Source organism: Oncorhynchus nerka, linkage group LG9b (assembly GCF_034236695.1).
Source record: "Oncorhynchus nerka isolate Pitt River linkage group LG9b, Oner_Uvic_2.0, whole genome shotgun sequence".
In the NCBI taxonomy this organism is placed as follows: domain Eukaryota; kingdom Metazoa; phylum Chordata; class Actinopteri; order Salmoniformes; family Salmonidae; genus Oncorhynchus; species Oncorhynchus nerka.
In genome coordinates this window covers 20,263,459-20,287,435 of record NC_088424.1, presented here as the reverse complement: position 1 = coordinate 20,287,435, position 23,977 = coordinate 20,263,459, and the positions used below count along the sequence as shown (strand labels likewise).

The 23,977-nt window shown below is 41.1% G+C and overlaps 1 protein-coding gene across 1 annotated transcript in view; it reads left to right on the top strand.

The window, feature by feature from the left end:
• LOC115114409 (pappalysin-2-like) overlaps window positions 1-23,977 on the top strand; it is an 87,885-nt gene that overhangs the window by 22,575 nt on the left and 41,333 nt on the right. Inside the window, exons 7-8 of the mRNA XM_029642617.2 lie at window positions 1,647-1,829; window positions 9,060-9,357. Coding sequence (XP_029498477.2) covers window positions 1,647-1,829; window positions 9,060-9,357 — 481 coding nt within the window. The remainder of the gene's footprint in view (window positions 1-1,646; window positions 1,830-9,059; window positions 9,358-23,977) is intronic.

The following is a 23,977-nucleotide window of genomic DNA, read 5'->3' as shown; positions in this document are numbered from 1 at the left end:
GCAACTTTTCCCATTTGTACCACAGAGGAAATGAACATGCTTTATACATTGTTACGGCATGGATTTCTTTCCTGTGCGAAATTGCACCTGGGTATGTTGTGTACTAGAGGGTGGCTTGGGGAAGACCAGTCCAGTCCACAGCCAGGTTGTGTGATTTTCCCAAGCTCTCTCCCATCACTGGTACTCTCCAGTAGCCCTATTCTTTAATAATAGTACAGTAATGGTTTTTCAGTGATTCGAAATCATAAAACAAACTGAGAGATAGTACACTACTTAAAGTGTCAATCAGCAGTATAAACAATTAAGTGTACTACCTGTTTCGGTAAAAAGCTGAGGGATGGGGCTGGAAAAACTGTAACTACTCTCAAATGCTTAGAGCTGTGGATGCAAGGACCGATCATCCATGATATCAGCATTATAGTTTGAACCATGTTTTGTTAGGATGTATAATATTTTTCCCCCCCATTTATTTTGTTTATAAACATTGGAGTAAAAAAAGCTTCTATTTTGGGTTCTGATGGAGTACGACAGTTGAACTATGCTCATGAGGCATTTATAAGTTATATTCTTCAAACATCAATGGGTACATATATTTGATTTATATGTCAAAAAATGGATGTAGCAACTGCTGATGTCCCATTTAAAGACAAAGAATAATGTAACGTTCCTACCTTTTAAACCAATTGGGCATGTAAGTTGTATGTCATCAGTTAACGGTAACAGTCCAGTGTTTACAGATTTCTATAAAATATGGCCTATAATTAATTACAATATGAGTGAAATAGTTTTCCTTCCAAACAATGGTAATTAAGTATGTTAAAAAGCAGCTTTTCTGTGTTGGAATAGTATCTGCATACCCCAACAACAGAATGGTGTGGGCATATACCGGGCATTAAAAATATTAATGCGAGTAGACCGCTGATTGGCCAGTTGGATGACTTCATCCTCTATGAGGAAATAGCAAGCATTTTTGAAACGGTCCGTTTGAGAGAAGTTTGGGGTGGGTTTTTTAAAATGTTTTTTTCTCCAATTTATGCTTTGGCCACAAATATGAGTATCGAACTAGTCAAAAACATTATCTGGGTATGAGTTAACAGAATATGAACTTTTAAAAGTGAGATTTTCACTGGACAGTTGTTTTTTGTTCTTATATGACTTGCCTAGTTAAGGTTAGGTAACATGCTAGCTAAGTCATTAATGAGTTAGGGTTAGCTAGCATTCTAGCTAATTTGTTAAAAAGTAGTAAGTTGTTACAAAGTTGCTAATTAGAAGTCCATGACGTGATCCAAACATACAATTTGGGTTGCTAGATGGTCGTGTTATACACCCAGCTGCCAACCTCCCTCCTATCGTTTCTGTCTTCAATCTTTGATTGAAATGCATTGTATACAAAGTTGTGTACTGCGTTTTCATGTGCCTCTCACAAATTTCCAAGAAGCAATTTGTGTCTATTTCACAATAATCTGTGATACTGGGTTGATCTGCTAGATCAGTTGTAACTGTGCCCTTATTTTAGTTGCATCCCCAAAGGCACCATATTCCATAAATGGCCCTGGTCAAAAGTAGTGTGCCATTGGGGACGCATGTAGGGGTCTATATATATATATATTGTAAAACAAGATGTGTGTGTGTGTGTGTGTTTACAGGCCCTCCAGATGTATACCAGCCATGTGAGCCCAGCCTACAGGCCTGGAGTCCAGAGCTCAGCCTGTATGATGCCAATGTGACGTCTCCCTGCCCTGAAACCGAGGGCTGCGTCCTGATGCTGCGCTTCCTCCACCCTGTGGTCCCTGACAGCCTCACTGTGTGGGTCACATACGTCTCAGCCGGTGGGTCCCGGGTTCATTCTAGTGGTGTCCAACAGCATATATATATATATATATATATATATATATATATACTGCTCCAAAAAATAAAGGGAACACTAAAATTACACATCCTAGATCTGAAGGAATTAAATATTCTTATTAAATACTTTTTTCTTTACATAGTTCAATGTGCTGACATCAAAATCACACAAAAATGATCAATGGAAATCAAATTTATCAACCCATGGAGGTCTGGATTTGGAGTCACACTCAAAATTAAAGTGGAAAACCACACTACGGGCTGATCCAACTTTGATGTAATGTCCTTAAAACAAGTCAAAATGAGGCTCAGTAGTGTGTGTGGCATCCACGTGCCTGTATGACCTCCCTACAACGCCTGGGCATGCTCCGGATGAGGTGGCGGATGGTCTCCTGAGGGATCTCCTCCCAGACCTGGACTAAAGCATCCGCCAACTCCTGGACAGTCTGTGGTGCAACGTGGCGTTGGTGGATGGAGCGAGACATGATGTCCCAGATGTGCTCAATTGGATTCAGGTCTGGGGAATGGGGGGGCCAGTCCATAGCATTAATGCCTTCCTCTTGCAGGAACTGCTGACACACTCCAGCCACATGAGGTCTAGCATTGTCTTGCATTAGGAGGAACCCAGGGACAACCGCACCAGCATATGGTCTCACAAGGGGTCTGAGGATCTCATCTCGGTACCTAATGGCAGTTAGGCTACCTCTGGTGAGCACATGGAGGGCTGTGCGGCCCCCCAAAGAAATGCCACCCCACACCATGACTGACCCTCCGCCAAACCGGTCATGCTGGAGGATGTTGCAGGCAGCAGATCGTTCTCCACGGCGTCTCCAGACTCTGTCACATCTGTCACATGTGCTCAGTGTGAACCTGCTTTCATCTGTGAAGAGCACAGGGCGCCAGTGGCGAATTTGCCAATCTTGGTGTTCTCTGGCAAATGCCAAACGTCCTGCACGGTGTTGGGCTGTAAGCACAACCCCCACCTGTGGATGTCGGGCCCTCATACCACCCTCGTGGAGTCTGTTTCTGACCGTTTGAGCAGACACATGCACATTTGTGGCCTGCTGGAGGTCATTTTGCAGGGCTCTGGCAGTGCTCCTCCTGTTCCTCCTTGCACAAAGGCGGAGGTAGCGGTCCTGCTGCTGGTTTGTTGCCCTCCTACGGCCTCCTCCACGTCTCCTGATGTACTGGCCTGTCTCCTGGTAGCGCCTCCATGCTCTGTACACTACGCTGACAGACACAGCAAACCTTCTTGCCACAGCTCGCATTGATGTGCCATCCTGGATGAGCTGCACTACCTGAGCCACTTGTGTGGGTTGTAGACTCCGTCTCATGCTACCACTAGAGTGAAAGCACCACCAGCATTCAAAAATGACCAAAACATCAGCCAGGAAGCATAGGAACTGAGAAGTGGTCTGTGGTCACCACCTGCACCACCTGCAGAACCACTCCTTGCTAATTGCCTATAATTTCCACCTGTTGTCTATTCCATTTGCACAACAGCATGTGAAATTTATTGTCAATCAGTGTTGCTTCCTAAGTGGACAGATTGATTTCACAGACGTGTGATTGACTTGGAGTTACATTGTGTTGTTTAAGTGTTCCCTTTATTTTTTTGAGCAGTGTATATAAAAAAAGGAAAAAAGTATTTGATCCCCTGCTGATTTTGTAAGTTTATATTATATATTATATTATATATATTATATATATATATATATATATATATATCAACATTTTGAACAAACCTACACACCTACTTTTTATTTATTTGTACTATTTTCTACATTGTAGAATAACAGTGAAGACAACAGACCTATGAAATAACACATGGAATCATGTAGTAACCCAAAAATAGTTTTGGTTCAAATCAAAACAAATTTTAGATTGTTGAAAGTTGCCACCCTTTGCCTTGATGACAGCTTTGCACACTCTCGGCATTCTCTCAATCAGCTTCATGAGGAATGTTTTTCCAACAGCCTTGAAGGAGTTCCCACATATGCTGAGCACTTGTTGGCTGCTTTTCCTTCACTCTGCAGTTCAACTCATCCCAAACCATCTCAATTCAGTTGATGTTGGGTAATTGTGGAGGCCAGGTCATCTGATGCAACACCATCACTCTCTTTCAAATAGCCCTTTGTTTTGGGTCATTGTCCTGTTGAAAAACAAATAATAGTCCCACTAAGTGGATGGCATTTTGCTGCAGAATGCTGTGGTAGCCATGCTGGTTAAGTGTGACTTGAATTCTAAATAAATCACTGACAATCTCACCAGCAAAGTACTCCCATACCATCACACCTCCTCCATGCTTCACGGTGGGAACCACACATGTGGAGTTCATCCGTTCACCTACTCTGCATCTCACAAAGACATGGCGGTTGGAACCAAAAATCTCAAATTTGGACTCATCAGACCAAAGGACAGATTTCCACTAGTCTAATGTCCATTGCTCGTGTTTCTTGGCCCAAGCAAGTCTCGTCTTATTATTGGTGTCCTTTAGTAGTGCTTTTTTGCAGCAATTCAACCATGAAGGCCTGATTCATGCAGTCTCCTCTGAACAGTTGAGATGTGTCTGTAACTTGAACTCTGTGAAGCATTTATTTGGGCTGCAATCTGATGTGCAGTTAACTCTAATGAACTTATCCTCTGCAGCAGAGGTCATTCTGGGTCTTCCTTTCCTGTGGCGGTCCCCATGGGAGTCAGTTTAATCATAGTGCTTGATTGTTTTTGCAACTGTACTTGAAACTTTCAAAGTTCTTGAAATTCATGTCTTAAAATAATGATGGACTGTCGTTTCTCTTGCTTATTTGACCTGCTCTTGCCATAAAATGGACATGATCTTTTACCGAATAGGGCTATCTTCTGTATACCACCCCTACCTTGTCACAACACAACTGATTGGCTCAAATGCATTTAGAAGGAAAGCTCTGGAGCAGGTTTTCATCAAGGATCTTTCGTACTTTGCTCCGTTCATCTTTCCCGAGATCCTGACTAGTCTCCCAGTCCCTGCCGCTGAAAATCATCCTCACAGCATGATCCTGCCACCATCATGCTTCACCGTAGGGATATTGCCAGGTTTCCTCCAGACGTGATGCTTGGCATTCAGGCCAAAGAGTTCAATCTTGGTTTCATCAGACCAGAGAATCTTGTTTCTCATGGTATGAGAATCCTTCAGGTACCTTTTGGCAAACCTTTTGGCAAAATGTGCCTTTTACTGAGGAGTGGCTTCCGTTTGGCCACTCTACCATAAAGGTGGAGTGCTGCAGAGATGGAAGGTTAACCCATCTCCACAGAGGAACTCTGTAGCTTTGTCAGAACGACCATTGTGTTCTTGGTCACCACCCTGACTAAAGCCCTTCTCCCCCGATTGCTCAGTTTGGCCGGACGGCCAGCTCTAGGAAGAGTCTTGGTGGTTCCAAACTTCTTCCATTTAAGAATGATGGAGACAAGTGTTCTTGGGGATATTCAATGCTGCAGACATTGTTTTGGTACCCTTCCCCAGAGCTGTGCCTCGACACGATCCTGTCTCGGAGCTCGATGGCCAATTTCTTCAACCTCATGGCTTGGATTTTGCTCTGACGTGCACTGTCAACTGTGGGACTTTATATAGACAGATATGTGCCTTTCCAAATCATGTCCAATCAATTGAATTTACCACAGATGGACTCCAATCAAGTTGTAGAAATTTCAATGGAAACAGGATGCACCTGAGTTCAATTTCTTGTCTCATAGCAATGTGTCTGAATACTTATGTAAATAAGGTATTTCTGTTTTTGTTTCTTTTTACCTGTTTTCGCTTTTTCATTATGGGCTACTGTGTGTAGACTTTTTTTAGAATAAGGCTGTCACGTAACAAAATGTGGAAAAAGTCTAAAATATATATTTTTATTTTCCCCTAACCCTACCACCCTTCCCCTAATTGGAGTACACTAATTATATGTATTTTCCTTCTTTATTATTTTCCCCAAACCCTACCACCCTTCCCCTAATTGGAGTAAACTAATGGAATACAATAGTTAGGCTTCCACTAGTTGCCATATATTTTTCCATCGTGCTGTGATGTTTCACAAAAGTTCTGAACCTTTCTATTCTCATAGTTTCTACAGATTGTAAATGGAAGATAAACACATACGCTAATAGTTTTATTATACTATTGATCGTTTGATTATAGCTTATCGAATCACCCAGCAGTCCTAGTAAATGTTGCATTTTTTCAGCCATTCCTGAACCTGGGACAAAAACAAGCTACATACACCTCCTTTCAAAAGTTTAGGTCACTTAGAAATGTCCCTGTTTTTGAAAGAAAAGCACATTTTTTGTCCATTAAAATAACGTCAAATTGATCAGAAATACAGTGTAGACATTGTTAATGTTGTAAATGACTATTGTAGCTGGAAACGGCAGATTCTTTTATGGAATATCTACATAGGCGTACAGAGGCCCATTATCAGCAACCATAACCCCTGTGTTCCAATGGCACGTTGTGTTAGCTGATCCAAGTTTATCATTAGAAAACTATTTTGCAATTATGTTACCACAGCTGAAAACTATTGTCCTGATTAAAGAAGCAATAAAACTAGCCTTCTTTAGACTAGTTGTCAACAGCGTTTGAGGGTTTGATTACAGGCTCAAAATGGACAGAATCTAAGAACCTTCTGAAAGTCTTCAGTCTATTCTTGTTCTGAGAAATTAAAGCTATTCCATGTGAGAAATTGTGTACTACTCCCTTCATAGAACAGCGCAAACTGGCCCTAACCAGAATAGAAAGAGGAGTGGGAGGCCCCGATGCACAACTGAGCAAGAGGACAAGTACATTAGAGTGTCAGACCCCTCACAAGTCCTCAACTGGTAGCTTCATTAAATTGTACCCGCAAAACACCAGTCTCAATGTCAACAGTGAAGAGGCGACTCCGTGATGCTGGCCTTCTAGGCAGCAAATAATAATTTGTTAATAACTGTCTTGCCTAGTTAAATAAATGTTACACACATACACCACACTGACCAAAAAGTTATTTTGTTGGCATTTACGTATGTCCCCATTACCAGTAAAACATAATCAAAACCTATTTATTTCACTTACTTGCTTTGCTGTTTTGTTGTTCAATTCTTCAGTCGTTTCATTCTCAACCTGGATTTCTATTGAACGCCGTTTGGGTCTTTGCATGTCAAAACAGATACACGTCAAATAATACTATTTGGTTAGCCTTCAAAATAAAAGTATGTAATTGACAGTGATGCGAATTAAAACAAATAGTAGAATTATGTCATAATTTAATAGATCATGCTAAACAAGGTTGGAATGTTGACATATAAAATCAACAAAATACAATAATTTGTTAATTTGACAAAAATCTGTTGAAATCACACTGTATGTATTAAACTTGAGAATTGTATTGGGGGCGTTCTTACTTCTCTGTACAGCCTTACCTATGGATTGTGGATCAATGACATGGGTTATCAGTCTACTCAGTGACACCCAGAGAACATTAGTGTTATAGCTCTTATTGCGGGACTGTGAAACAACTGTGAGTTGAGCCACATCTATTGTCAACCTACTCTGTGTATTGAACACTATTCCAGAGGAAAAACAATACTGCGTGGATGTTTTGGAGTATGATAACTCTGAGGAGGATGTTGGGAAAAAATATATAGGGCATTTGTGTTGTGTTAACTCTTCAAAGTTGTGTACTGTGGGTGTCATCCTTATTGTGGCTAGCTTCACAAAACCCGATCCGGTAAAGCCTCACTAGCCAGATGAAGCAAGCTGGCTGCTTATAATGTTAGCTTTGGGCAACAGGGTTAAGTAGCTGGCTAGCTATTTATTTTCACGAACTGAAGTTCAATTTCAATAGGCGAACAACAAGTGGCTACCTAGCTAATACTTATTTACAAGGATTCCTAATCATTGCTAAGAATACTGAAAATGACTGCAGTTTCTATTGGTCATTGTTTTCAGGCTGGTTGTATTGGTGCTAGCTAGGTACCAAGCTAAAGCTAGCTAGCTACCCCAGAAGTTGCGGTCGAACAAATAATGCTTTATTACCAACGCGGTATTGTAAATACATCGTTCGTGTCCGGTGTTTGCTTGTTTGCAGACTTTTTTGTACAGCTTTGACAGTGCTACTGATAGTAGTGGTGGCACTTGGCTTTCATGTGCACATTCAGAAAACACAGCATTCTATAATAGAACTGTGTTATTTGTGGTGTCAAATTAAAAGCTTATTTAACCCGTCAAGTAGTGTTTTTGTCAAATAGTGTTATTTGACGTGTATCTTCTTTGACACGCAAAGACCCAAATGGCATTCCATAGTATGTAGTGAAGCTAATAGCAGTGACGCTATTACTGTGTAACTCCGGTAGGGCAACATCTGAAAAATAGCGCACTTGGTAGTGTGCTCGACCAGTTGCGAAAGCCAACGTCACCCACTACAGAGAACGGTTGATTGTCAAGGTCAATGAATTCCATTATCTTGGCGTTAATGGATTTCACCTTTGAGTTGTCTCGCTGAAATGTTCTTACTCTTTCAAATAACTGCTCGACTTGTTGATTGCTCGATCCACACAGCAGACATTGTGGACTAGGTTAGAAATGCTGTCTTGCACATGTAGCACAAATTGTACACCATGTACCTACATTATATAGGTATGCACGTCAGCTTTGACATCGTCTTTGCACATCGCCATTAAACTAGACATTGGGCCGATACCGATGTTGGCATTTTTAGCAAATATTGTCAGATTCCGATATGTTCACCGATATATCGTGCATTCCTATTTTTTTAATCAATTAATAGATTTGCGTTTAACCATAATATTTATTCTAATATTCCTTCTGTATTTTCTGGTGGATAAACTGAAATTGCAACAAGCTTTCTATTACTTGTTTTAAAAATAGCGATATTTTGGAGATGTTTTAATTTTCAAATAACCGAAAGTGGGAGGTTGTAATCTGAATGAAGGGAAAAAGGCCATTCTTGAACATGGCGTGACAACAGTGTACATTTAGCAATTATTGAAACTCTTCACAATACAAGCCACGCATTGTGTCTACCTGAATCATAATTCTTTGGCTGTTCATCTTAGCAGGTAATGTCAAGTCACACCAAGTATTTTTTCTAGGTGTTTATGAATAAATAAAGGGATAAGCATATGCATTTTTCTCTGGAACTCCTTGATTATACAGGTGATGATTGTCCACCATGTTGTCTCTACAGATAACCAGGCAATCGCCAACATCGAGCTAATAACAGACACAGACGAGTCTCTTGACATGGGTCCACAGCACGTCTTCTGTGATGTGCCCCTCACTCTACGTCTGCACACCGGAAAAAGGGTGGCAGCTGTCAAACTGAGCACCTTTGATGAGAAGATGGAGATTGATGCTATCCTGTTCACTTCTGGCCCCCACAATCCTCTCTGCTCCAGTTGCCAGCCTTTGATGTACCGAGTTGTCAGGCAACCAGCGTTTTCAGGCGATCTGGTCCAGCAAACTCTGCTTACATTTACAGACAGGTAAGATTGACACAAGTAAGATTGACACTGACAAATACTATGCCCTTAGTCCAGAAAGTTATTCTGTGCGGAGATTTATTGTTTGGAGGTCATGTACCACTGCTCCAAGAACTGGGCCCAAAAATACAAAGAAATAAAAAATCACGATCATAATGTATGTCAGTTACAAAGATCAAACAATGCAATCTTCTATAGCCACAGAAGCTGAGATATTCATAATTCTAGTGGTTTGGTATTGTTTTCGCAACACAAAAACCAAATGCATTCAATATGCTTCTTAGCCCTAGCTACTGATACAAATCAACATCAAGGGCCTTATTAAAAAAAAAGTTTACAGTGGATTCCTGCGTACGTCAAATCATTTTTAATCCAAGGTGTTAAGTTGATTATCTGAATCAACTTAACAACTTAAGTGTTCTTTGTTTTTTATTCTGTTCTATCTTACTTTTATTCATAACAGTCTGCTTGGATTCTATATTAGCATCATACACTATTTTTTATGAATGATTTTGTAATTTTTCACAAACACTTTCTGGGATGTTTCTTTTCAAGCGCTTAGTTGCGGGAGTAGGTGGATATGCTGAAGAGGTCACGTTGAAGAATACGTTTGGTCTCTAAAAGTTCCACAAGCAGCTGTAAGTGCAAAAAGATGTAAAAACCAAGGGGAATTAAGTTATGTGGAGGGAAGAGAGGCAGTCTCTGGAATATAAACCAAATGTGACCAGCAGAAACAGTAAACACCAGTGGCTGTTTGGACCTGTTCCTCAGCTATTTCCTCTCGCTGAAGGCTCTTCACTGTATGCTCATCATGGTTAGTATATGATAAGTGAGAGGCCTGTCATTTGGAAGAGGGGGTGAAGAGAGAGAAGTGGAGTGTATTGCAGGAGAGAAAATAAAGGAAGGCTAAGCATTGTGACTGACTGAGTCTACACTGCCACCAAGAGGTATATCTGGCAAAGCAAGATTGTTTTGCACTTGATATCCTAATCCTTAAAAAATAGACTCAAATTTTTGGTCCATTAGTAGTGAAAAAAAATCACTTTTGGGGCATGTGTGAAATAGGAGTAGATGTCGTTAATCCATGGTCAAGGATGTATTATTTCCCCCTGACCCTCATCTTTTGGTTTCTACTATTGCGTACATTAATAACTGATTGTATCATTCCAGTGTCCATTAAGGCACAAAACTACACAGAGTCTAAGTCCTGACAAAAAAACACTCCTGTAAAATGTCCTCTGGTGGAATGCTAGAGAGAGGGGGCTGTTAGAGCTGATCCATAATTAATAAGGGTAATTTGTAGCGGGAGGAAATCCGACACGCCTGAGAGAGTAGATAATGTGCATTTTTGTAGGTATTCTTTACAGCTGGCCGGAGACAATGGTAATCAAGCAGTGCTGCCAGGAAATCAAGGGTAGGCTCTTTTTATAGTTTGGAGCTGACCAAAACAACTCAATAGCCCTGGGACAGGAGGTATGATATCACCGTGCCCACAGTACATCCAGTTTAGGTTTAAAGTCACTGCTTCCTACAGCAAGGTTAGACGATTAGGTGACTAGACACAAATACACAAGACAAGAAACAGTGTTGGGGAAGCTACTCTGAAAATAAAGTTTACCAAGCTAGCAACTATTTCACACTGGAAGAAGTTAAGCTAAACAAATATGTTTTTTTTTTTTTACATACAAACACAGAATCAACCACAAAGACCAGGGAAGTTTTCTAATGCCTCACAAAGAAGATCACTTATTGGTAGATGGGTAAAAAAAAAGTGTTCATTGAATATCCCTTTAAGCATGTTAAAGTTATTAATTACACTTTGGATGGTGTATCAATACATCCAGTTGCTACAAACTCCTTACTAACTCAGTGGCTTTAGAGGAACAAAACCGCTCCGGGATTTCAACATGAGGCCAATGGTGACTTTAAAACAGTTACAGAGTTGAATGGCTGTAATAGGAGAAAACTGAGGATGGATCAACAACATTGTAGTTACTCTACAATACTAACCTAAATGACAGTGAAAAGAAGGAAGCCTGTACAGAATAAAAGATATTCCAAAACATGCATCCTGTTTGGCACTAAAAGTAATACTTTTTGTCCTTAACACAAAGTGTTATGTTTGGGGCAAATCCAACACAACACATCACTGAGTACCACTCTTCATATGTTCAAGCATGGTGGTGGCTGCATCATGTTATGGGCATGCTTGTCATTGGCAAGGACTAGGGAGTTTTTTAGGATAAAAATAAACAGAATAGAGCTAAACGCAGGAAAAATCCTAGAGGAAAACCTGGTTAAGTCTGCTTTCCAACAGACTCTGGGAGACAAATGCACCATTCAGCAGGAAAATAACCTAAAACACAAGGCCAAATATACAATGGAGTTACTTACCAAGACGACATTGAATGTTCCTGAGCTGCCTAGTTTTGACTTAAATTGGCTTGAAAATCTATGGCAAGACTTGAAATGGTGTCTAGCAATGATCAACAACCAACTTGATAGAGCTTGAAGAATTAAAATAATAATAATATACACATATTGTACAATCAAGGTGTGCAAAGCTCCTAAAGGTGATTCTAACATGTCCTGACTCAGGTGTGTAAATAATTATGTACATGAGATATTTAAGTATTTCATATTCAATAAATGTGCACTGTTTGTCATTATGTGGTATTGATTGTAGATGGCTGTGATTGTTATTATTTTTTATCCATTTTGAATTCCGTCTGTAACTCATATTTTCGTATTTTCTTCTGTTGAAGCCATTCTGTTGCTGATTTGCTTCTGTGTTTTGGGTTGTTGTTCTTCAATTGGCAGACAGATAGCCTTACATTCTCCTGCAAAATGTTTTGATATGTTTTTTTTGGACAGCAGTGGCTTCTTCCGTGGTGTCCTCCCATGAACACCATTCTTGTTTAGTGTTTTACTTATCGTAGACTCGTCAACAGAGATGTTAGCATGTTCCAGAGATTTCTGTAAGTCTTTAGCTGACACTAAGATTCTTCTTAACCTCATTGAGCATTCTGCGCTGTGCTCTTGCAGTGATCTTTGCAGTACGGCCACTCCTAGGGAGAGTAGCAACAGTGCTGAACTATCTCCATTTATAGACATTTGTCTTACCATGGACTGATGAACATCAAGGCTTTTAGAGATACTTTTGTAACCCTTTCCAGCTTTATATAAGTCAACAATTCTTAATCTTAGTTATTCTGAGATCTCTTTTGTTCGAGGCATGGTTCACATACAGTGAATTGGAATTGTGTGAATAGCAAACTCAAATTTTGTGAGTATATTGCAGGGCAGCTCTAACCAACATCTCCAATCTCGTCTCATTGATTGGACTCCAGGTTAGCTGAGTCCTGACTCCAATTAGCTTTTGGAGAAGTCATTAGACTAGGGGTTCACATATATTTTCCAACCTACACTGTGAATGTTTAAATTATGTATTCAATATAGACAAGAAAAATACAATAATTTGTGTGTTATTAGTTTAAGCACACTGTGGTTGTCTATTGTTGTGACCAATTTATGTAGAAATACAGGTAATTCCAAAGGGTTCACATACTTTTTCTTGCAATTGTATGTTCCAAGCGCAATGCACAACAACAGAGTATCACCACCGTAATGATCATTCATTCACAATTATACAGTTTTGTCCAATACAGTAATACAAATATAATTATAAACTGTGTACCCAATAAAAAAATGTGAGTGCAGTAAATTATCTCAGTTCAGTTCCTACCACGATGCACCAGTCAAATGTCCCTCTATAGAGATGAGGTAACGATAGTGATTGTAGAAGCTGTAGATGATGGCCCTCTGTAGGTGGTGAAGTAGTTTCAAGTTTCATTAGTCGTATGGGATACACATGCAAAACATCGTCCAACGAAATACAAAATTAAATAGTAAAAAAAAAAGAAGACGAACAAGCAGTAAATGGCAGTAGTATAGATTAAACATTGGAGCATAGGTATAATAAAAAAAGGTTAAATTTATAGTACAATATTTACATGTGTATTGGGGAAGGAGGGGATGCTTGTGTGGAGAATCAGAGCAGGTGGTCAGTCCAGTTCAAGTGTTCAGTAGTCTGATGGCTTGTAGACAAAAACAGTTTCTGAGCCTGTTGGTATCAGACCTCATGCTCCAGTACCGTCTGCCCGACAGTAAGGGAGAGAACAGCTTGTGGCTGGGGTGTGTGGGGACCATGATGATGCTGCGTACATTCCTCAGGCACCATTTCGAGTAGATGTCCTGGATGGGTGGGAACACGGTCCCAGTGATGTACTGGGCCATCTTTATCACCCGCTGGAGGGCCTTGCGGTCATGGACGGAGATATTCCCATACCAGGCTAAGATGAAACCAGTCAGGACGCTCTCGGTGGTGCAGTGGTAGTATTTGGAGAGGACTCGGGGCAGCATGCCAAATTTCTTCAGCCGCCTTAGGAAGTGGAGATGAGGTTGCGTTTTCTTGACAAGAGTGGTGGTGGTTTTGGTCCATGACAAATCCTTGGTGATGTGGATGCTGAGGAACTTCCTGAAGTCAGCTATCAACTCCTTTGTTTTTCTGACTTTGAGGGAGAGGTTGTTTTCATGACACCCCAATTCCAATTCACTTACCTCCTCCCTATAGCCTGACTCGTCTTTGTTGGTTATCAGGCCTACAACCATGGTGTCCTCAGCAAACTTGAAAATGGAGTTGGTGTTGTGCAAAGCCATGCAGTCGTGGGTGAACAGGGAGTACGATAGAGTACAGAGGACACACCCCTGGGCTGGCCCTGTGTTAAAACCTCTTTGGGCTAGGGGGCAGTATTTTTCCGTCTGGATGAAAAGCGGGCCCAAACTAAACTGCCTGTTACTCAGGCCCAGATGCTAGGATATGCATATAATGGTAGATTTGGATAGAAAACACTCTAAAGATTCTAAAACTATTAGAAACTAAAATTATGTCTGTGAGTATAACAGAACTTATATGGCAGGCAAAAACCAGAGGACAAACCATCCAGAAAAAAAAAATTCAGCCCACTACTGTTTCCAATGTCTGTCATGTTTAATATGAAAGGATAACCTCACAGATTGCAGTTCCTAGGGCTTCCACTAGATGTCAACAGTCTTTAGAAAGAGTTTCAGGCTTGAAAAATGAGCTAGAATTTGTAGTGGCTCCCAATTTGGCTCTAGTGTTTTCATGCATGTGGTGTTTTCATGTGTGTTCTTTGTTGTTTATCTCCGGTAAAGACAATAATGATTCTCCGTCTTAAATGTTATCATTTATTTACATATTAGGGTACCTGAGGTTTGATTATAAACGTTGTTAGACTTGTTTGGAGAAGTTTATTGGTAACGTTTGGGATTCATTTGTATGCATTTTGAAGGAGGGAAACCGGTGGATTATTGAATGAAGCGCGCCAGCTAAACTGAGTTTTTGGGGATATAAAGAAGGACTTTATCGAACAAAAGGACCATTTGTGATGTAGCTGGGACCTTTTGGACTGCCAACAGAAGAAGATCTTCAAAGGTAAGACATTTATTTTATCGGTATTTCTGACTTTCGTGGCGCACCTGCCTGGTTGAAAAATGTTTTTAATGCTTTTGTGTGCGGGGCACTGTCCTCAGATAATCACATGGTGTGCTTTCGCCGTAAATCCTTTTTTAGAAATCTGACACAGCAGCTGGATTAACAAGAAGTTAAGCTTTTTTTCTGATGTATTTTCATGAATGTCAAATATGACTATTTCTGTCATTTAAATTCCGCACTCTGTAATTTCACCGGATGTTGTCGAGGTGGGTCGTTGTCGAGCAGAACGCCTGCGCCAGAAAGGTTTTAAGAGTCCGTGTGGAGGAGGTGTTGTTGACAATCCTCACAGCCTGTGTTCTGCCCGTCAGGAAGTCCAGGATCCAGTTGCAGGCGGTGGTGTCCAGACCCAGGGCTTTGAGCTTGGTGTTGAGGTTGGAGGGAACAATAGTGTTGAACTGTAGTCAATGGACAGCATTCCCACATAGGTCCAGATGTATTGCAGCCGTGTGAATAGTGATGAAAATGGAAGCTTCCGTGGATCTGTGGGCCATGACCAGCCACTCGAAGCACTTCATGATGACCGGGGTGAGCGCGACGGGGTGATAGTCATTTAGCCATGACACCTTGTTTTTCTTGGCCACTGGGACAATGGTGGTATCTTTCAAGCAAGTGGGGAATACCTGAAAATGTCCAAGAAGGCGCCCACCAGCTGGTCAGCACACACTGTGAGGTCGCAGGGATGCCATATGGGCCAGCGGCTTTGTGTGTATTCACTCATTTTCACTCGTTTTCCTCACGTTAGCCTCGGAGAGTGAAAACACCTGGTCGTCCAGAGCAGTGAGAGTCTATCTGGATGGCTTGGTATTGTCTGCCTCGAAGCGAGCATAGAATGTGTTAAGCTCATCTGGGAGGCTTCGGTGGGCACCGCACAGCTGGATTTTCCTTTTTTAGTCTGTGATAGTCTGTAGTCCTTGCCACATGCAACGCAAGTCTGAGTTGTCAAACATCAATTCAAGTTTAAGTCTGTATTGTCTTATTGCGTCCCTAATGGATTTGCGGAGCTCGTACAAGCTTGCCTTGTACGCATCGTGCGCCACTGAGTCATCGGGGTACGTTCTACTGACATTGAATGCTGCAGTATGGGCTCTCAGTATTGTTCATCCAGGGTTTTTGGTTGGGGTATGTCTGGATTGTTATTGTGGGTGCAACCTCATCAACACATTTCCTAATGAAGCCTGTGACTGACAATATACATTCCTGAATGTTGATGGATGAGTCCTGAGTGGATGAATCTTTGGACATAACAAAATTTTCAAAACAATCCAGCAGCATTGAGTCTGCCTCCTCTGTCCAACGCCACACTATTCTCTTTGTTGGTGGCTCCCTCTTGAGTTGCTGCTTGTAAGTGGGGAGTAGGAACAGAGAAAATCTATTGGTCGAAGTGGGGGCGGGGATGTCTTTGTACTCATCTTCGATGTTTGTGTATACGTGGTTAAGCACGGCGGATCTTCTTGTGGGGAAGGATACACTGCTGGTGATATTTTGGGAAAATATGTTTGGCTTGGTTAAAGTCACCCTCGACAATAAAGACTTCCTCTGGGTGAGAGGATTATTGCTGGCTAATGATCTTTTACACTTTGTTGAGTGCTACATTGGTGTTTGCTTGTGGTGGTATGTACACAGTAGAGGTCAACCGATTCATCGGAATGGCCGATCTAATTAGGGCCGATTTCAAGTTTTCATAACAATCGGTAATCTGCATTTTTGGTCGCCGATCATGGCCGATTACATTGCACTCCACGAGGAGACTGCGTGGCAGGCTAACTACCTGTTATGCGAGTGCAGCAAGGAGCCACGGTAAGGTGCTAGCTAGCATTAAACGTATCTTATAAAAAACAATAAATCTTAACATAATCACTAGTTAACTACACATGGTTGATGATATTACTAGTTTATCTAGCTTGTCCTACGTTGCATATAATCGATGCGGTGCCTGTTAATTTATCATTGAATCATAGCCTACTTCGCCAACCGGGTGATTTAACAAGCGCATTCGTGAAAAAAGCACTGTCGTTGAAACAATGTGTACCTAACCATAAACATCAATGCCTTTCTTAAAATCAATACATAAGTATATATTTTTAAACCTGCATATTTAATTAATATTGCCTGCTAACATGAATTTCTTTTAACTAGGGAAATTGTGTCACTTCTCTTGCGTACTATGCAACAGAGTCAGGGTATATGCAGCAGTTTGGGCTGCCTGGCCCGTTGCGAACTGGGAAGACTATTTATTTATAACAAAGACAGCCAACTTCACCAAAAGGGGGATGATTTAACAAAAGCGCATTTGCGAAAAAAGCATAATCGTTGCACGAATGTACCTAACCATAAACATCAATGCCTTTCTTAAAATCAATACACAGAAGTATATATTTTTAAACCTGCATATTTAGTTAAAAGAAATTCATGTTAGCAGGCAATATTAAACTAGGGAAATTATGTCACTTCTCCTGCGTTCATTGCACGCAGAGTCAGGGTATATGCAACAGTTGGGCCGTCTGGCTCGTTGCGAACTAATTTGCCAGAATTTTACGTAATTATGACATAACATTGAAGGTTGTGCAATGTAACAGGAATATTTAGACTTATAGATGCCACCCGTTAGATAAAATATGGAATGGTTCCGTATTTCACTGAAAGAAAAAACTTTTATTTTCTAAATGATAGTTTCCGGATTTGACCATATTAATGACCTAAGGCTCGTATTTCTGTGTGTTATTATGTTATAATTAAGTCTATGATTTGATATTTGATAGAGCAGTCTGACTGAGCAGTGGTAGGCAGCAGCAGGCTCGTAAGCATTCATTCAAACCGCACTTTTGTGCATTTGCCAGCAGCTCTTCACAATGCTTCAAGCATTGCGCTGTTTATGACTTCAAGCCTATCAACTCCCGAGATTAAGCTGGTGTAACCGATGTGAAATGGCTAGTTAGCGGGATGCACGCTAATAGCATTTCAAATGTCACTCGTTCTGAGACTTGGAGTAGTTGTTCCCCTTGCTCTACAAAGGCTGCGGCTTTTGTGGAGCGATGGGTAACGATGCTTCGAGGGTGGCTGCTGTCGATGTGTTCCTGGTTCGAGCCCAGGTAGGGGCGAGGAGAGGGACGGAAGCTATACTGTTACACTGGCAATACTAAATTGCCTGTAAGAACATCCAATAGTCAAAGGTATATGAAATACAAATGGTATAGAGAGAAATAGTCCTATAAATACTATAATGACCTCAACCTAAAACGTCTTACCTCGGAATATTGAAGACTCATGTTAAAAGGAACCACCAGCTTTCATATGTTCTCATGTTCTGAGCAAGGAACTTAAACGTTAGCTTTTTTACATGGCACATATTGCACTTTTACTTTCTTCTCCAACACGTTGTTTTTGCAATATTTAAACCAAATTGAACATGTTTCATTATTTATTTGAGGCTAAATTGATTTGATTGATGTATTATATTAAGTTAAAATAAAAGTGTTCATTCAGTATTGTTGTAATTGTCATTATTACAAATAAATAAATAAATAAATAATTGTCAGATTAATCGGTATCGGCTTTTTTGGTCCTACAATAATTGGTATCGGTATCGGTGTTGAAAAATCATAATCGATCGACCTCTAGTACACAGTCGTGATAAAAACACGTGAATTCTATCTGCAAATAGTTTGTTCAGAATTTTAGCATCAGAAACTCCAGGTCGGGTGAACAGGAGCTCGCAATGTTTTCAACTTCGGTACACCAGGAATTGTTTATGAGGAAACATACATCCCCCCCCCCCTGACTCTTATCAAAAATTTGAGTGTATTGTCCCTAAGTCATGTCTCAGTAAAATCAAAGACACAGAATTCCCTGATGTCCCTCTGCGATTGATGCCTTACTCTGAGATCACCAAGTTTATTTTCCAGTGATTTGACATTAGCCATCAGGATACTAGGAAGAAGAGCCTGTAGCCTGTCTTTTCAGCCTAGCTTGGAGTCCCTTTTCCTTCCTCTTCTTTGTCATCGCCGGCATTCTCTTAGGTCATCTCGGCCAGAAGCAACAGGTAGGCAAGCTATGCGGGAAACAAAGGAGGTGTCATGACTGGCCTGTGAGGATCAAGTTACAGTGGATCAAAGTTCTGCAGATATATCTCTCCCTCCCGCAGAGGGGGAGAGGTATGGAGGCGGGGGATTTTAATGATCCCACGCCCATTGTAAATTATAGGGCAACAGCCCAAATCCATTCTGTTCTCTAATGTGAGCGTCTGGAATGTCTGTGTGCCTAAGGAAGAGTTTACAGCCAAAAAAACTACAGAACATCAAATGAATGGACTTTGGGACAATATATTTCACCAGCCAAAGTGGTGGTAACAATGATGGATATAATATGAAAATTAAAGTATATTTTATGATATTATTAAAAGTTCAATTAGGATGTTGTCACGAAAACATTGTATCTTGAAGAGTTTTCATAATGTTCAGTTGAAGTCGGAAGTTTACATACACCTTAGCCAAATACATTTAAACTCAGTTTTTCACAATTCCTGACATTTAATCCTAGTAAACATTCCCTGTCTTAGGTCAGTTAGGATCACCACTTTATTTTAAGAATGTGAAATGTCAGAATAATATTAGAGAGCTTTTATTTCTTTCATCACATTCCCAGTGGGTCAGAAGTTTACATACACTCAATTAGTATTTGGTAGCATTGCCTTTAAATTGTTGAACTTTTTCAGTTCTGCCCACAAATTTTCTATAGGTTTGAGGTCAGGGCTTTGCGATGGCCACTCCAATACCTTGACTTTTTTGTCCTTAAACCGTTTTGCCACAAATTTGGAAATATTATTGGGGTCATTGTCCATTTGAAAGACCCATTTGCGACCAAGCTTTAATTTCCTGACTGATGTCTTAAGATGTTGCTTCAATATATCCACATCATTTTCCTGTGTACATTCCTCCCTCACGATGCCATCTATTTTGTGAAGCACACCAGTCCCTCCTGTAGCAAAGCACCCCCACAACATGATGCTGCCAACCCAGTACTTCACGGTTGGGAGGGTGTTCTTCGGCTTGCAAGCATCACTCTTTTTTCCTCCAAACATAACGATGGTCATTATGGCCAAACAGTTCTATTTTTGTTTCATCAGACCAGAGGACATTTCTCCAAAAAGTACGATCTTTGTCCCCATGTGCAGTCTTTTTTTATGGCAGTTTTGGAGCAGTGGCTTCTTCCTTGCTGAGTGGCCTTTCAGGTTATGTCGATATAGGACTCTTTTTACTGTGGATATGGATACTTTTGTACCTGTTCCCTCCAGCATCTTCGCAAGGTCCTTTGCTGTTGTTCTGAGATTGATATGCACTTTTCGCACCAAAGTACGTTCATCTCTAGAAGACAGAACGCGTCTCCTTCCTGAGCGGTATGACGGCTGCGTGGTCCCATAGTGTTTATACTTGCGTACTATTGTTTGAACAGATAAACGTGGTACCTTCAGGCATTTGGAAATTGCTCCCAAGGATGAACCAGACTTGTGGAGGTCTACAATTATTTTTCTGAGGTCTTGGCTGATTTCTTTTGATTTTCCCATGATGTCAAGCAAAGAGGCACTGAGTTTGAAGGTAGGCCTTGAAATACATCCACAGGTACACCTCCAATTGACTCAAATTATGTCAATTAGCATATCAGAAGCTTCTAAAACCATGACATAATTTTCCTAGCTGTTTAAAGGCACAATCATCCTAGTGTATGTAAACTTGTATGTAAACATCTGTCCCACTGGAATTGTGATAGAGTGAATATAAGTGAAATAATCTGTCTGTAAACAATTGTTGGAACAATGACTTGTAATGCACAAAGTAGATGTCCTAACCGACTTGCCAAAACTATAGTTTGTTAGCATGACATTTGTGGAGTGGTTGAAAAACAAGTTTTAATGACTCCAACCTAAGTGTATTTAAACTTCGACTTCAACTGTATATGTGATGTTTACATACTTTATGTTCATATGTATCCATATGAAAGAAAATGTTTTGGTGATGATAAGACTGTGATGTTAGTTGTCTAAAGGAGATCATAGTAAATCTTAATACCTTGCCTTGTAACTAGCTACACCCAAGGGAACCCTGACAGCGTGTCATAAAGACGGAAAGCTGTGTTCCTCAGCTGTTGGATCACCCATCCTACAGTCAGCAAGATGGAATTGCTGAGGACCGCCTATGAATGAGCCCATCAGTACAGGAGATGATGAGATGGAAGCTGAAGATATAGAATGTGGAATGACAGTCATGTGACCCTGACTCTCAGCTGAAGTCAGAAGATCCCAAAATTTAAGTCAGAAGATCCCAAAGAGACAGGAGACTTCCTGAGCGATTGGAGTATGATGAAATTGGGAAACCCCTGACAGTCATGTGACCCTGTCTCTTTGGGATCTTCCGACTTCAATTTTGGGATCATCATTAGCATGGTTATCTCCTGTACTGATGGGCTCATTCATAGGCGGTCCTCAGCAATTCCATCTTGCTGACTGTAGGATGGGTGATCCAACAGCTGAGGAACACGGCCTGGGACATTCAAATATTCAGCAGCCGATGTGCATAGGACCCTTCTTGAAGAGTATTGCACTGCTTGGGCTCTGTCTTCAAGCCTTCCATTATATTTTCTTACCATAGTGTCAGGGCGCTGAGGTACTGGTCTCTTCTCAACTCTTCTGTTATTTTTCCTCACTATGGTTTCATAGAAGGGGCCTCTTCTGATTACTTCTGTGTCAGGTCCTGTGTAGATGATTTCTTCATAATCACTGGTACCAAAGGACTCCTCATCATCATCAGATCTGGACATGACTCCTCTTGTGTACCTGCCAGTTCTCTCTGGATCTCAACTTTCTCTTCACAGGTAAGCCTCTTTCAGGTTTGGCCATCTCTACTACTGGTACGAATTCACTGGGGAGGAGGAGGTCTCTGTGTAGAGTGCTCAAGGGCCCTTGGCCTTTCTTCTATGTGATGACATAAACCGGACCATCAGCAATCCTCTTCACTACCACACAAATGGTACAATCCCATCTATCTGCAATCTTGTGTTTTCCTCTGATGTTAAAGTTCCACAGCAATACTCGATCACTGGGGAGAAGTTCTGCTGCTCTGACCTTAGCATTGAACCTTGACTTGTTATTTACTCCCATCTTCTGAGCACTCTCTGCGGCTAATGCATAGCTCACTCTCAGTCGCTGGTAGAGGTTCTTGACATACTCAGAGTGGGTTCTGGCACCATCTCCATGTGGCTGAAGTCCAAGGACAAGATTGATTGGAAGGGTTGGCTGCCTGCCAAACATCAACTCGTAAGGTGAGTAGCCGGTAGTGTCTTTTTTCGTAAAATTGTATGGGTGGACAAGCGGCTTCACAATGTCTATCCAGTGGTACTTGTCTTTATCTTCCAAAGTTCCAAGCATAGTCAGCAGAGTCCTATTGAACCTTTCGACAGGGTTCCCACAAGGATTTTAAGGGGGGTTCTCATCGTCTCTGCTTCAATCAGTGAACACAATTCTTTGATCGCTTCCTTGATCGCTATGTAGGCAGCTAGGAAAACCATAACGGACTATGATGTTCTCCAAGCAAGAACAGCAACTGAAAACTTTGTAAAGTGGTCTGTGATTACTAAGACATTTATTGTGTCTCTGTTGTCTGGTTCAATAAAAAGGTAATCCATACAAACTAACTCGAGGGGATAGTTTGTCAGAATGTTCATCATGGAGGCAGCTCTCTCAGGATGAGCTTTTCTTCTAAAGCATCTTTCACGTGACACTTCTCATTGACCACTTGGGCCATTCTCGGCCAATAGAACCTGACACGTACAAAGTTAAGAGCACGATCAAACCCAAGACGGCCTACCTCATTGTGAACTCCCTTTATAGCTCTGGCTCTGTACTTCTTAGGTAAGATAACTGATATTTCACATTTATCCTATCCAGACACCTTCTGAATAGCATTCCGTCTTTGAGCTCTAGCCTATTCCACTCTCTAAGAAACAACTTGACTTCTGGTGATTCTAAGGTTGTTTGCTTGAAGGTGGGCTTTGTGTTCCCTTCAATTAAGTGAATGATTTGTTGGATGGAGGGATCCTCTCTTTGGGATTTGTACCAGTCATCCGCGGAAGCGTGTCTAGCCCAAGACAGGCGTAAGAGGCCGGGATAGCAGTGACATCCAGCTCTAAGGACTCAGCCAGAGCGGTGGGGTTCTTGAAAACATCCAGTTTCCTTCAGAGTGTCTTTGATACAAGAATGTGAATGTATCCTCTGAAATCATCCTGTGTTCTTCGTTCAGTACACTGTGTGAGTTTTTAAAAAATCCTTTCTTTTTCTTCTAGGAAAGTGTCATCTTCCTGGGAGGGGTCTTGCAGTCGCCTAGACAGACCGCCTGTGTCCTGATTTGTGTTTCCAACCCTGTACTTTATGGTCGAACCTATATGTTGACAGAGCTGTTAGCTAGTGATGCCCTGCTGCAACAGGTTTTGCTGTGGTCAACACATAAGTAAGGGGATTATTTTCAGTTAGAACTGTGAACTTGATACCCTAAAGGTTATAATGAAATGTCTTGCATATAACCTACTTTAATACTAAGTTCTCAAGCTTCGAGTTGGGTAGTTTTGTTCACTTTTAGATAGCCCTCTACTGGTGTAGGTTACATGTCTGAGTTTTCCTTACTGTTCTTGATATAAAGCAGCACCAAGTCATTCACAACTAGCATCTGTATGGAAGACATGCTAGGATTAGCAAAGGCCAGGATTTGGGCCAACTTGTTTATGAGGGCTCTGAAGGTGGTTTCACACTCCACTGTCCATTCATTTCCAAAGGGCTGGTTGGGGTTTACATGTCTGGAATTTGGGTTTCTTGTAGCTCTTTTCTCTCCACGTAGGTGCAACATACCCAGTGATGAGACAGTTCAACGGCTTGGCTATCTTCGATTAACCCTCAACGAAGCATCTATAATATCCAGCGATGCCTAAGAAACCCCTCAGTTCTTTTCTGTTAGAGGGACAGGGCCAATCCTTTAAAGCTGAGATTTTTTCTGGACCAGTGTGGAC